The 14,653-nt window shown below is 53.5% G+C and overlaps 1 protein-coding gene across 2 annotated transcripts in view; it reads left to right on the forward strand.

Annotated features, from left to right (window-relative positions):
• PPP1R13B (protein phosphatase 1, regulatory subunit 13B) overlaps positions 1–14,499 on the forward strand; it is a 103,695-nt gene extending 89,196 nt beyond the window's left edge. Inside the window, exons 8-18 of one of the 2 annotated variants that reach the window (XM_012647116.1) lie at positions 609–749; positions 2,349–2,529; positions 3,890–3,994; positions 6,226–6,395; positions 6,753–7,251; positions 8,297–9,063; positions 9,830–9,970; positions 10,043–10,176; positions 11,268–11,434; positions 12,588–12,787; positions 13,506–14,499. In XM_012647116.1, coding sequence (XP_012502570.1) covers positions 609–749; positions 2,349–2,529; positions 3,890–3,994; positions 6,226–6,395; positions 6,753–7,251; positions 8,297–9,063; positions 9,830–9,970; positions 10,043–10,176; positions 11,268–11,434; positions 12,588–12,787; positions 13,506–13,547 — 2,547 coding nt within the window. In that variant the 3' untranslated portion in view covers positions 13,548–14,499. The remainder of the gene's footprint in view (positions 1–608; positions 750–2,348; positions 2,530–3,889; positions 3,995–6,225; positions 6,396–6,752; positions 7,252–8,296; positions 9,064–9,829; positions 9,971–10,042; positions 10,177–11,267; positions 11,435–12,587; positions 12,788–13,505) is intronic. The other variant, XM_012647118.1, reaches the window with a different exon arrangement.
• The last annotated feature ends 154 nt before the right edge of the window (positions 14,500–14,653 follow it).

The following is a 14,653-nucleotide window of genomic DNA, read 5'->3' on the forward strand; positions in this document are numbered from 1 at the left end:
CCCGCCTCCGCCTCCCAGAGTGCTAGGATTACAGGCATGAGCCACCGCGCCTGGCCTAGTTTTTAAAAGTACTTTTTACCTTCTGTCTGGTACACATATGGAAGTGTGTATACACAAGTGCTGTGGGCATCTGAAAGAGTTTAACAAGACAGTACTTAATTTCCTATAGAAATTACACTCTGATATTTTCTATTCTTTCCTATTTCTTAAAAGTGCCAGTTGCAACTCACTCACATGACATAAGAGGTGCTTTCTTTAATGATTCAGGTCATCCTTTGCGAATTTTCTTGTCTCCACGGTAAGGTGCTCATTCGGTGGACCTGGGCATGAAGCAGCTGCATGGGGTGAAGCAGACCCCTCTCCTTTGGTGCTGGTCATTCCATGTGCTTTGAAGAAGGCGCCTTGCAGATACTTTCTCTGTTTCATAAGAACTCTGTTCTGGCTTCATCAATGCTGTACATATAAACTATTCATCACACAGGTGGCAATGCATGAATGTAAATATTTATCAGAACTTACTGCTACTTTTTTCTTTAAATCTCTCTGGCAATGAGAATTTGACTTTGCGATTGCCGCAAATCATAAAAGTTGTATTTTATATTTTGCAGATTCGTAATCAGCTTAACCAGGAACAGAATTCAAAACTCCAGCAGCAGAAGGAACTCCTAAACAAGCGCAACATGGAAGTGGCCATGATGGACAAGCGGATCAGTGAACTGCGTGAACGTCTTTATGGGAAAAAAATTCAGGCATGTGAAAAAGAAAGTTTCTGTGAGATGACTTGGTTCTGTGAGATAAAAATGGTTCATCCGGCGGGGCGCAGTGGCTCACGCCTGTAATCCTAGCTCTCTGGGAGCCCGAGGCGGGCGGATTGTTTGAGCTCAGGAGTTCGAGACCAGCCTGAGCAAGAGCGAGACGCCGTCTCTACTAAAATTAGAAAGAAATTAATCAGACAACTACAAATATATAGAAAAAATTAGCTGGGCATGGTGGCGCATGCCTGTGGTCCCAGCTACTCGGGAGGCTGAGGCAAGAGGATCGTTTGAGCCCAGGAGTTGGAGGTTGCTGTGAGCTAGGATGACGCCACGGCACTCTAGCCCGGGCAACACAGTGAAACTCTGTCTCAAAAAAAAAAAAAAAGAAATTGGCTCATGTAATTGTGGAGGCTGGCAAGTCTGCAGCCTGCAAGGCAGGCCTGCAACCTGGAAACCCAGGGAAGAGCGGATGTTGTGGCTGGAGTCTGGGGCCATCTATAGGAGAATTCCCTCTTTCCCAGGGGACCTCCGTCTGTCTCTCTCAAGGCTTTCCACTGATTGAATGAGGCCCGCCCACTGTATGGAGGGTAAACCACTTTATTCAGAATCTACTTATTTAAAAGTTAATCTCACCTACAAAATACCCTTCACAGCAACATCTAGCCTGGTGTTTGACCAAATATGTAGGTATGTGGCCCAGCCTTGTTGACACATAAAATGAAGCATCACAAACGGCTAGAGCCATTCCACCTGACACTCCAGGGGATGTCCTTGAAGGTGCTTCTGCAGAAATGTGCTAGGTACCTTTGAGCAATTGTGAGTCACGAACTTTCACCCTAGAATGACACGTGCTCATGCGTATAGAATCTTGCGAACAACTGTAGGGGTTATGGATCCGTGCTCAGAGCCTATCTAGGGATCCTAAGGAGTCAGTGATTCTCTGGTTAGACTCCATGTTGTAGGCCCTTTTGTTCTTGGGCAGCATTGTGTGACCAGTGTCCTCTGTGGCTCTGTCTCCTTGCTGAGAAAGGCAGAGCTGTCTTCAGGGAACTGGGCTCACTGCTGGGAGTCAGAGCCTTTCCTGGGCACCGTGCCCCACATGGCTGGTACAGTCCTTACAACAGCGCTTATCCTGACTTTACAGAAGAGGGCACAGAGGCTTGGAGAGGTTAAGTCACTTGCCCACGGCAGTACAGCAGATAAGTGGCAGAGCAGGACCTGAAGCCAGGCTCAGAATGCAGGCTCGACTGATACCTCCGTACCCACCTGGGGGAGGGAGAGTGTCCCCCAAGTAAGAGGGAGGCTGTACATGGGTCATGCGGAAGTTGTTCTGTTATCACATCAGCTCCTCGTTTCTATGGCTCACAGATGGGTTGGAGTTATCAAAGAGAGAACTGCACATATGGGCTGTGAGTCGAGTCCTTTCTCTGACATTTCTCACTTTCTAGATGCTGATCTTTCAGGGTGATGGGCTTCCTAAGCACAAATTACGAAGGGAGTGGTTTGTGTGTGAGCTGGCAGTCTCTCCCACTAGGCTTGGGATATCCTTTAATTGAGGAGAATCTTGACTTTTCGTTTCTCCCTGACTTGTAGCTAAACCGCGTGAATGGTACATCGTCACCACAGTCACCCCTGAGCACGTCTGGCAGGGTCGCTGCTGTGGGGCCTTACATCCAGGTTCCTAGTGCCGGAAGCTATTCTGTCCCGGGGGACCCCATAAAGCCCCAGTCTCTCACTATTGCTTCAACTGCTGCTCATGGAAGATCCAAATCCAGTAAGTGGCCCGGCCCTCTTCCTGGGGGAGAATTGAAGAGCTGGAAAGGGAGGTTTGTGGGGAGGGGAGTGCAGCAGGGCAGGGGCCAGGGCTCCTGAGGCTCCACCTCACGTCACACTCCAGGCTCAGCTCCCCTGGAGGCGCTTGGTCTTTCTGGGCAGTGTTTGCGGAGCTGTGTGCCACCTTGGTAATGACCCTCAAATGAGACCAAATTCTCTCTACTGAACTGAAGGTCTACGTGGCTGTTCAAAACACAGTAGAGTTAAATTAATTAATTAAAACTCTGACCCTCAGGTGTTCTCTTACACTGCAGGTTTGTTTACCCCTGAGGGCACTGGCTACGGCCAGGCGGAAGGGCTGTCCCTGTAAACAGAGCACTGTTGCTGGTCTTTACTTTCCCCACTCAGCACCCTCTACACTGATCAAAGTCCACAAACCACCACTTTGGTCTTTGACTGCACAACTGTGCTGTGTCAGGGACTTGGGCCTCCAGCTGCAGGCTCAAGCACACTCACGTGTGACGTCCCAGCCAAGCACAAGGTGAGCTCTCCAGTCTGATTGGATTTTAAATCAGTGCATTAAAACGTCAGGATTTCTTTGGAATAAGACTTTCTTTATGACTGGGGTTGACACATTTTCTGTAACATAACAGCATCAGGAATCCGTGTCCTGATATTCAAAACATTCCTTCATTTATGAAAACAATAATTCTCCTCTCCGGCCATCAGATCTATATTTTGAGCCCCTTTTTTCAGGATTGGTGGTCAGTTCTTGTTGGTTTTTTGTTTGCTCATTCTCTCCTGGCTGGTGCCTTGTGTGAACAGCAGTAGATCTGCTCCTTCTGAGGAGCTCGGGGCTTGCTCTGAACCCGGTTAAAGGGAGGCATTACCAGCCCTCGTGGCCATGAGCCCTGCTCACATCTGTTACAGCTACACCTCAGCACCCAGCAGCAGTCTGGTCGGCGTGAACCCCTAACTGAGCTTTTTTGATAAGCTGTTGTTTATAGTTTGAACCATCCATGGTAGGAGTAAATATTCATTTGTTTCCAGTGGCAGGTAATTCACACAGCCAGATACTTCCCTGCTGACTTCATTTGAAAATTGCCACGCTGAGAGTATCTCCCATTCCCCTCTCTCTGTCAGTGTGTCCCGTGCTGCGTCACAGCGTTTGCAAGAAGACCCCTTACAGAACCCTAGCCTTGGTCTTGCCACTGGGGCTTACCACGACTGGACACAGAAAACCTGTGTTAACCCCAAACTGGGGGCAGAATCTCAGCCCAGACGTAGAACTGGGATGTACAATCTCCCTGGTGGGGACTCTCAACCCTTGCTGTTGGCTGTCCTGGTTCTCTGTCAAACAGATGGCCACAGTAAACCCAGAGTGACCAGCTCGTGGGCAGTGTCAGACCTCGACGTTGGGCCTGACTGCAGCTCCTTGCAGCGCTCGGCAAGCCCGTTCGTAAACCGTATGTTGGCTGACAGGCTTGGCGGGAGGCTTTCGATCCTCTTTAATATGTACAAAATCAATAATCATTTGTTTTTCCAAACTGAAAAAGGTCGTCTCATCACATCTAGACTTGAAAAAGATGCCACACAAACATCACTTGTTTCAATAGGTGTGAAGTGTGGACGGGGCCACGCACCTGATCTCATCCTCAGAAAGGGTTTGACACCAAGGGACAGATGCTGGCACAGCACAAGTTTTGTTTTGGGGGCTTTTTGGTTTGCATTTTAAACATTAAGGTGATTTTCTGAGTTCATTATGAGGCCTTTGCTTTTTTTTTTTTTTCTTTTTGAGACAGAGTCTTGCTTTGTCCCCCCAGGTAGAGCACAGTGGCGTTGTCATACCTCACTGCAACCTCAAACTCCTGGGCTCAAGTGATCCTCCTGCCTCAGCCTCCTGAGTAGCTGGGACTACAGGCATGCGCCACCACACCTGGCTGATTTTTCTATTTTTTGTAGAGATGGGGTCTTGCTGTGGCTCAGGCTAGTCTAGAACTCCCGAACTCAAGCTGTCCTCCTGCCTTGGCCTCCCAGGGCGCTAGGATTATAGGCGTGAGCCACTGTGACTGGCTGAGACTTTTTTTATCATTATACTTCAAAATAATTGTTCCTTTATAATAAAAATAAGTGATGTTCCTTCTGTGCCCCCTGCCTTGTTGCAAAGAAAGAAGAAAATTGCTTTTTAGTGCCGCCCGTGGCTGGTTTCCATAAAACGTCCCATCGCTGGGGGATTTCAGAAGCAGCTGGACAGCCACTTTCCCTGTGACCCTGTGGGAGGGTGCAGAAATGCAGCTCCCTTGGCACTGGTCCCGCCCTCCCTCCTGGGTCTCAAGTGGGCCCTGCTTTTCCCCGATCAGCCCTGAGTGTTCATCTGGGTGCATCCTTGGTGAGCCTGTGAGTTGCTGGCCTATATATCCTTCGCATGTAACATGTAACCAAGAGAGGATGAAAGCACACACACTCCTGGCCTGGAAGGGGCTGACGAGCTGCATGAAGACAGGTGACAGTTTGTGCTAGGGCCTTGGAATGCCTCACCAGGGCCCGCGTGTCTTGGAACCCCTGCCTGGAGCCTGGGTGACGTTTAGCGGCATAGTGACTGAACCCCAGCACTGGGGCTGCAGTGCTGCTGCAGCGGCGTTTGGCCTAGGGGCAGGCTGCGCACAACTGCTGCCGGTGGGGCCTGCTCAGAGCGTGGTTGAGAGGCTTGTTCTTTGTGTTCTGTGAGCCAAAGGTTTTGGTTCGAGCATTGTGAGGACCAGGGATTTCTCTGCTGCTTCTCCGTTATCCCCTCGTGCCTGTGCTGGCACGTGGGATGCGGGAAGGGGCTGTGCTGTTGCTAGGAGGGCCCAAAACAGTCCCCGCCTGGTGTCTGTCCCGTATTGCTGATGGGGCTGGCAGCGTCGACCCCTTCAGTCCAGCTCAGCGTCTGTGCCTGTTAAGGACAGAAACAGGAGCCTGAGTCATGGGTGAGAAGTCTGACCCCACAGATGTTCTAATGGACGTAGTCACTGTGAGGGACCCTGTGACAGCAGGGAATGCCTCTGTACCTTTTTCAGTTTGGAAAACGCTCTGTAAAGAACACGTCATCCCAGGGGCTTTCCTGAAAACTTGGAGTTGGCGACTGGCTTTCTCATCACTGCAACAGACGCTAGTCTGCTCCTGCTGCCACTAATCAATGGGAACTTGCTCTGGCCTCCCGTGATCATAAATTATTTTAGATTATGCAAATTTCTAACAGATTAATGTAGAATTTTAATTTTAATAAAGTAGTACAGGTCAAACCTATTATGAAGTCAAAAGGTGAATCTTTTTTGATTGTTGTATGTAATTTATAAATAGTGTTTGAAAAATGCCAACGCTTAGTCAGTGGTGTTATTATAATGGATTTGACCTGTATTTAAGTGGGGCGCAGCCCTGGGCCTGCACTAGCTGAGCCTTCGTTTGGTCCTTCAAGCTCTGGTAACACTTGGAAGCGATTTGGGCACCATCCTTTGGTCTCGTGCACAGGTCTGTGGGTCTTAGAGGAGATGAACAGCGCAGCATGTGGGGTGGGGTGACTGCTTGGTGTATGGAGCTCCAGCAGGATGGGACATCCCAGTGCTGTTTCTGTTTCTGGCAAGGTGTTAGTCAACTAGGTTGGTTGGTTCAACTAGTTTTAAGAAAAATTTTACTCAAATTCTTTGTTCTTTTCAAGCTAATGATGGAAACTGGCCAACGTTAAAACAGAATTCTAGCTCTTCCGTGAAACCAACACAGATGGCCAGTGCGGAGTGGAAGGACCCGGGTATGGAGGGGACTCTCAGGCAGGGCACCATCTCAAGCCAGCCTTTGCCCTTCTCAGCGTTAGGAGCCACGGAGAAGCCGGTAGGCCGTTTGTCTTTATCACAAAACGCAAACAAGTTCTTAACGACATCACTCATCTGCCTTCACCTTAAATCGGGTATGAGTCGTCATGAGGCAAATTAATCCTGTTAGTGTTCAAATCACACCCAGAGTCCTAAATGGGTTCCTGGACTTGAGAGCCTGAGAAGTGCACAGGTGCACAGGACTTGTGCGTCACTTCTGCAGACAAGCAGTGGCCTGACAGTGGGCCCTCTGCCCTGGTCACAGCCTGATTGAGGGAATGCAAATCCTATTACGTAGTCTCTTGGGACTGTGGATCACAATTTGCTTAACTCTTCAAAGACTGACTTTGTTTTTCTTCTTAACACCTAAATTTAGGGCATCGAGATTGGTAAAGTGCCACCTCCAATCACTGGTGGGGGCAAGCAGCTGCCCCCAAGCTATGGGACATACCCAAGTGCTACGCCTCTGGGTCCAGGGTCGACAAGCTCCCTAGAGAGGAAGAAAGAAAGCAGCTTGCCCAGACCTGGTGCAGGCTTGCCAAGTCGCCAGAAGCCCACCCCACTGCCCCCGGCAGGCAGCGCCTCCCAGCCAGGCTCCTCACAGCAGATTCAGCAGAGGATTTCTGTGCCGCCAAGTCCCACGTACCCAGCGGGACCACCTGCATTTCCAGCTGGAGACAGCAAACCTGAACTCCCACTGACAGTGGCCATTAGGCCCTTTCTGGCTGATAAAGGGTCAAGGCCACAGTCTCCCAGGAAAGGCCCCCAGACAGTGAATTCAAGCTCCATATACTCCGTGTACCTCCAGCAGGCCACACCACCTAAGAATTACCAGCCGGCGGCGCACAGCACCTTAAATAAGTCAGTTAAAGCAGGTATGGTGGGTTTATACTCTTCTTCTCCTCGGGCTAGGAAATTATACTTTTAAATAAGAAAATACTAATCCATATCCTTACATCTGGGCCACATGCTGTTTAGAATTAACTTAATTCCTACATTAAAGCACAGCCTTGGGTGTCAGTGTGAGAGGGAAGTAAGAGGTGAGATGCGTGGAGTGAGGAGTTTGCAGGTGGCTCCCGGCTCCCTGGCTGCTTGTCGGAGCATCCGCCTCCCTGTGCTACTTGGGAAGCCCAACTCCGGGAAGGGCGGGATTCAGGGATTTCCTCTTTTCCCTCCTGCTTCATGGTAACGTGTACCAGGAGCTTCCCATTGAGCAGGTGATGGCTTTGCTGCTTAGGAGCCTCCCCCAAAACCCCACAGGGGAGAAAAGATTTGGTTTGGGGTGTTGCAGGAAGACATGAGAGGATGAGTCTCACACGTTCCACCGAGGCTGGTGACCCTCACAGGAGGATCCTGTGGGTCAGGTCTAGGCTGGGGCCTCCTGAGACATTCTTGGGCACTGGCTGCAGCTTCCAGACACACAGTTCAGGGATTCCTGGGTGGAGGTCACCCTGCCCAGGGACCTCCCCAGTGGTGGTGTGGTGTCCACCTGTGGGCAGGTGGAAGAGACCTAGACGTTATCAAGAGCTCCTGGCCCACCAGGTGAAACTTCCTGCTCTGAAGAGGTACATGTTTTTGAATTACTCTAAGGGTTTAGTAATTTTGTCTTTTTCCTTAGCCAGAAAACAAGGCAGGCTCGAGGCAAGGAAAGTCAGGTTAGCAATTTTTCCTCTTTTGGAAACACCCTAATTCTGGAAACCCCGATGTAAAAACTCGTACATTAGAGAGATAGACTGCACCTTTCTCAAGGAGTCAGTGGAGGTTCTTAGAACAGGTTTCCTCAGGATTTAAAATTTGAATTTAACGGCAGCAGCAGATTTGCGTGTCTCTGTAGGAGCCTACCTCTCGTGGAGTCAAGATGCTCAGTGAGCAGACTCCAGCAACACTGCTGAAATTGCCTGTCTTTTCTGTCTCCTCCAGTATACGGTAAACCCGTTTTACCGTCGGGTTCGACATCTCCATCACCGTTACCGTTTCTTCACGGGTCGCTGTCCACAGGCGTGTCACAGCCTCAGCCATCTTCAGAGTGTCCCGAGAAAGAGCCAGAGCAGGACGGCCCCGCCCCGCCCGCAGATGGCAGCACCGTGGAGAGCCTGCCCCGGCCGCTCAGCCCCACCAAGCTCACGCCCATCGTGCACTCCCCGCTGCGCTACCAGAGCGATGCCGACCTGGAGGCCCTCCGCAGGAAGCTGGCCAATGCGCCCCGGCCCCTGAAGAAGCGCAGCTCCATCACAGAGCCCGAGGGCCCCGGCGGGCCCAACATCCAGAAGCTGCTGTACCAGCGTTTCAACACCCTGGCTGGTGGCATGGAGGGCACCCCTTTCTACCAGCCCAGTCCCTCCCAGGACTTCATGGGCACCTTGGCCGATGTGGACAATGGAAATACCAATGCTAATGGCAACCTGGAAGAGCCCACCCCTGCCCAGTCCACAGCCCCACTCCCTGACGAGCCTGCCCCTTCGTCAGATGCCAACGACAACGAGTTACCTTCCCCTGAGCCAGAGAAGCTCATCTGTCCCCAAACCACCCACCAAACTGCTGAGCCTGCGGAGGACAATAACAACAACGTAGCCACAGTCCCTTCCACAGAACAGGTCCCAAGTCCCGTGGCTGAGGCACCATCCCCAGGGGAAGAGCAAGTTCCTCCACCATCTCTTCCCCTTGTCCACCCTCCTGCAGCCTCCACGGTGGGTGTCTTTGCTAGACCAGCGCCAGGCCTTCCTCACCTTCTTGGTCATTCGCGCAGCCAGGACCTCTGGGGCACTTCCCTTATGTTAGGCTGTGCTGGGAGCAGTAGGAGCCAGGAATGTCCCTGTCCCAGGCCCGTGAGTTGGGCCTAGTGGGGAGGACAGACCGTCACACGTCACACAGATAGCTACGGCACAAAGGAGCCTTTCCCAGGTGATTAGTCAGGGAGCTCTAGGAGGCTTTCCTGTGGAAGGGGAGTCAGAGAGAAGTAAGAACCTCTAGACAGAGGGCCCCGGGTGGGAGGTCAGTGTTGATGGAGCAGAGAGTCTTCAGCGAGGTCCCCTCTGCTGAGGTCTGGTGCCTTGGCAGGAAGAGTCCTGTGCAATGTCGGTAGGAACAAGCTGCTGCCTCCCTGGGGCTGACACCAGGTTCGGCAGCTTGGCAATCACCTACCACACTCCTTCCCACGGGGAATGGCTGGCAGCCCCAACACAGCCGTGGTCCCTGGAGCACAAGCCAGGGGCTCAGGCCCTGCTGGTGCTCTCCTTCGGAGCAAGCTTGGATGGCAGTCGGCACTGGTGGCCGGGCCCTCACTTAGGGTGGCCACCTGGGTGCTGCTGCTGCTGCTCGAGGGGCCTGCTCTTGTAGGGCCTCCCGTAGGCTTCAGTTCCTGCCACGCCTTCCCACTCAGGTGGTGCTGCTTGGGCTCTCCTCGCTTTGGGAGATAGCCTTTAAACTGATAGCATGCTTCATCCTCATTCCCAGCAGAGCAAACGGACCAACCTGAAGAAGCCCAACTCTGAGCGGACAGGGCACGGTCTGAGAGTCCGATTTAACCCCCTGGCGCTGCTCCTAGATGCTTCTCTGGAGGGAGAGTTTGACCTGGTGCAGAGGGTCATCTACGAGGTGAGCTGCAGCCACCTACCACTGCGTGTGCTGGAGGGGCCGGGCGAGGCTCTCATGTGCCGTGTGTCCTAGGTGGAAGATCCCAGCAAGCCCAACGACGAAGGGATCACTCCGCTGCACAACGCTGTGTGTGCCGGCCACCATCACATCGTGAAGTTCCTGCTGGACTTCGGGGTCAACGTGAATGCTGCTGACAGTGACGGATGGTGAGGCCCCCGTGGGGGTGTGGGGTTGAGAGGTTCACTTTTCCCTGCTTGCCAAATGGAAGCCATGCATGTTCTAGACACTCTGGAAGTATGGAAGAGAGCAAGAACCCCTGTCATTTCATCCCCGAAAGGCACCTGGTGTCAGCGTTCCTTTGCGTGTCTTTCCAGCCTTTCCTTTCGCTGTGGCTGCGTTCTTTGTGTGCCTGGTTGTTCGCACTGTGAGCTAAGCACTCTGCTACTCAGTCTTCCTCTTTTCATATATTCTGTATGAAATGCATGAATTCCGTGCTCCATGTGAAAAGTAACCTCAGCAGTTCCCCTTCTGTCAGACACCGAGCTGGTGTTTTTCTTTTCCACTTGTCCTCAGGAACAGGGCCCACTGGTCCCCCGTAGGTAGGGGTTATTTTGAACTTCCAGAAAGCTGTCATTCTGTCACGCTGTATTTGAGTTGTGGTAAAATACATATAACATAAAATTTTACCATGTTAATCACATTTAAATATTCATTTCAGTGTATCATGTGCATGTACACTGCTATGTGATGAACATCTATTTATAGGCCATTTCTTATTATATGCTCCCCTTTTTCAAAAATTTACGTGTGATCCAAAACAACTTGTTAGTAGAAATCATGCTATTAAAACTACACAGAAGCAGCTGGGCGCGGTGGCTCACGCCTGTAATCCTAGCACCCTGGGAGGCCAAGGCGGGAGGATCGCTTGAGCTCAGGAGTTCAAGACTAGCCTGAGCAAGAGCGAGACGCCGTCTCTACTAAAAATAGAAAAATCAGCCAGGTGTGGTGGCGCGTGCCTGTAGTCCCAGCTACTCAGGAGGCTGAGGCAGGAGGATCACTTGAGCCCAGGAGTTGGAGGTTGCTGTGAGCTAGGATCACGCCCGTGAAGAAACTACACTCTAGCCTAGCCTGGGCAACAGAGCAGGCCGTCTCAAAAGAAGGAAAAAACCACAGAAGCTTGCCTGGCACAAAAGCACAGCACCTTCCATGAGCGTTCCGTAGAGGACTGCTTCACACAGGGGCCAGGCAGCCCTGGGGCAGTGCCAGACCCACACCGTCACACCCGCTCTGCTTCCAGGACGCCGCTGCACTGTGCCGCTTCCTGTAACAGCGTGCACCTCTGCAAGCAGCTGGTGGAGAGCGGCGCCGCCATTTTCGCCTCGACCATCAGCGACATTGAAACTGCAGCGGACAAGTGCGAAGAGGTGGAGGAGGGCTACATTCAGTGCTCGCAGTTCCTGTACGGTACGTGGGGCCGGCGAGTTTCCCCTGGGGCCGCAGTGATGCTGTGGACCACGGTGCTGCCATGGCCTCGGCCACACGGGGCCAGGGAGAGGCCTGGAGTTCGACTGGAGCACAGCGTTGAGCAGCTTGCTCTCCTTCCTGAAACCGTGTTTGAAATCCATGCTGTCAGGAGGATTCTGCGGTAGATGGCCAAAGCCAAAAATGACTTGGCCGTGCTCGGCAGAGATGTTGCCCCTTTAGACAGAGGAGCCGGGGAGCGGGGTGGTCGGCAGTGTCTTGTGTGTCTGCTTGATGCTGGGAAGTCTCGTGGTGGCCTGGGGGCCCGGCTGCTGGTCCCCAGAACCACTTAATGAGTTAGGCTCATGTCTTAATTAAGCTGCTTATCCAGAGTCAGATTTTCCAAGAACTGGAACATCTTCTCTGTTCTGAGGGTTAAACAGTCACAAGGCATCGTTCCACAGGTAACCTGAGACCCTACTGTGTGCCCCGCCCTGCGTTAGATCCTGGGGATAAAGCGATGAGCTGAAACAGCCGGGCGAGGCTCTCCCCTCCCTGGGCTCCCGCAGACAGCCGGGCAGCAAGCTCTAGGGGCTGGGGAGGCACAGGAGCCCCAGGGGTGTCCGGCCCCTGTGAGCACGGGGACCAGACTGCAGTCACGGTGGCGCCTGCGGAGTGGCAGAGGCTCCCTGGCACCCGCCACGGCCGGCTCCGAAGCAGCGTCCTGCGGAAGGGCATTTCTCGGGGACTCGCGAGCAGCCGTGTGCTCAGCTGTCACGGTTCAGTTGTGTGTGGCTCGTTCGCTGCCATCCACGAGCAGGCATAGCTCCTTTAGTTACTGATTTTTGGAGGTTTGCTCTGAATGTGAGTTACAGGTTTCACCGTAAGAAATGCCTTTTAGAACAACCCCTTTGCCTCTGGGCTCAGGAGCTCGGTCAGACGGTCCTGCGGGACCGAGGGGCGAGCGCGTTAAGCCGGGAGCGCTGTGGTCTCGGGCGGGTGGCAGGAGGGGGAGCCCTGGTCTGACGGTTTCGACCGCCGGCCTCCGTGAGGCCGCTGAGAGCTGCCTGGCAGCAGCGTGTCCACCCCGTTCCTTGAGCCACTCGTCCGTGAGGCCACCCTCCACTGAGGCCTGACCATTGTTCTCTGGTCCCAGGGGTGCAGGAGAAGCTGGGCGTGATGAACAAAGGTGTGGTGTACGCGCTGTGGGACTACGAGGCCCAGAACAGTGACGAGCTGTCCTTCCACGAAGGGGATGCCCTCACCATCCTGAGGCGCAAGGACGAAAGCGAGACCGAGTGGTGGTGGGCTCGCCTTGGGGACCGCGAGGGCTACGTGCCCAAAAACCTGCTGGGGGTAAGCACGCTGCACTGTTTTTGTAGCATGGGGACCAGGGCGGCGCCTTTCTCCAAGCCTCGGTGCCCCCGCCCAGGCGCAGGCAAGGACCTGCTTTGCGGAGTCGGCAGGAGGCTCATGCGGAACCTCTGGGGGTGCCCGGGACCGGGACCACACTGCGGGAGCTCCCCGAGCACTGGCTCTTGCAGATACCGAGAACTTCAACCCGTAGCTAGTCTCAGCCCACCTAGAACTTCCCCAATCTAGAATTCTCTGTAGCCCGGACACTCATTGGATGGTGTCGGGAGGCGGGAGCTTGCGGGTTGCCAGCTCTGTGCTGCGTCTGTAACCGCACCGGTGCCTGGCAGAGGGAGCCGCCTCTGCTTTCTCCTCCTGCACGCCCGGCGGCGCTGGCAGGTGCTCCTTCCTCACTCCGCCGCTTTCCCTGGACTCCGGCGTCTGCCAGGTACTGAGGCCGACGCAGCAGACGTATGTTCCCACGAGGACCTTGCGTCCCCAAGGGCCTGCAGACAGACAAGTTTTAGGTGGTAGGAGGTGCTGTGACAGAAACAGGATATTCTGGGGTGGGGGCACCCTTCAAAAGGGGGGTTAGGGAGGCTTGGAATGAAGAGGTGACAGCTGAGCTAAGGCCCAAGAACGAGCCATATGGCCGTGGGGCTGGGGCGTGCGGAGCTGAGGGAACGCGGCTCCCGCTCAGTGCCGTCTCGTTGCTCCCCAGCTGTACCCACGGATCAAACCCCGACAGCGAACACTCGCCTGAGCGTCCCTCTGAGCACCGCGTGGTCTTGCCAGCGACTAGGAGCCACTGAAGAGATGATTGTCTCCCCAGGAAGGCCGAAGCTAGAAGCGGTTTTAATGGTGCTCACTTTAGCAGACAGCGTCCACAATGTGAATCCCTGCGGTTCCGGGGAGGCCCTTTCTCCAGTTTGCCCGTAACTGGGAGAGGTACTTCTGCCTCCAAGAGGACTGAACTTTGCCAATTACTGTAAACGCAAATAAATACCCAGCTTTCAAAACACCCACCCCTGTTGCCAGTAAGCCCTGTAATTAATGACCCCCCTGGTTGGTTGCCAGTAAAGACAAAAGCTGTGTGTTGGCCTCAAGGCTGCCACTCACTCATTTCAGATGTCACCACAGCAGTGAAAACCTGCAGCTGTTGGGCCTGCCCCAGCGACAGCCCTGCCCTCCTGAAGGTCAGATGCCACCGTCCTTCCTCAGCCCCCACCATGATTCCTCCTCCTGTCACCACCAAAGGAGCCCCTGTATGGAAACTTCTGTCCAGCGCTGCCTGATGTGTGTGTCCCTCAGTGACCACCCTGTGTGGCTGCTTTGGGCTGTTCTTCCTGTTCTGGTGTTGGTCTAGGTCACCCAAAGGCAGATGGTGCAGCCTGGTGCTGCGGCTGGACTTCTGTGCCAGGGGCCCCTAAGACCACGTGACGCAGCCCGGCGCGCCTCGGCACGCACGCCGCCTCCGAGTGCAGTCGGAAGCCAGAACTGGCAGCCGGGCCCCTTCCCCACTGGGACACAGTCACCTTTGCCCAGCTCCAGCCTCAGGGCAAGGAAGGGCGTCACCGAGGTGTGAAGTATACGTACAGGCTTTTTATATACCAAAAGTATTTTTTGACTAGACCATTCGAAACTACCAGAACTATGTTGGAAATGTTTTTTCTCTTCATTAAAATACAGGCCCTTAGGGCTTTATTTTTCATGTATGAGTCTTGTGTATAATTTATGCATAAATGTGTGTATAGCTCACTGACGCAGTGTTGCAGTGCTGTCGTCGCCCCCGAGCAGTGACTGTACCGTGGGCGCTGAGACGTGAACGCCATGTGGAGCAGCCTGCTGCAGGGGTGTGGCCACTGCGGA

Source organism: Propithecus coquereli, unplaced genomic scaffold (assembly GCF_000956105.1).
Source record: "Propithecus coquereli isolate 6110/MARCELLA unplaced genomic scaffold, Pcoq_1.0 Scaffold256, whole genome shotgun sequence".
NCBI classification, from domain to species: Eukaryota; Metazoa; Chordata; class Mammalia; order Primates; family Indriidae; genus Propithecus; species Propithecus coquereli.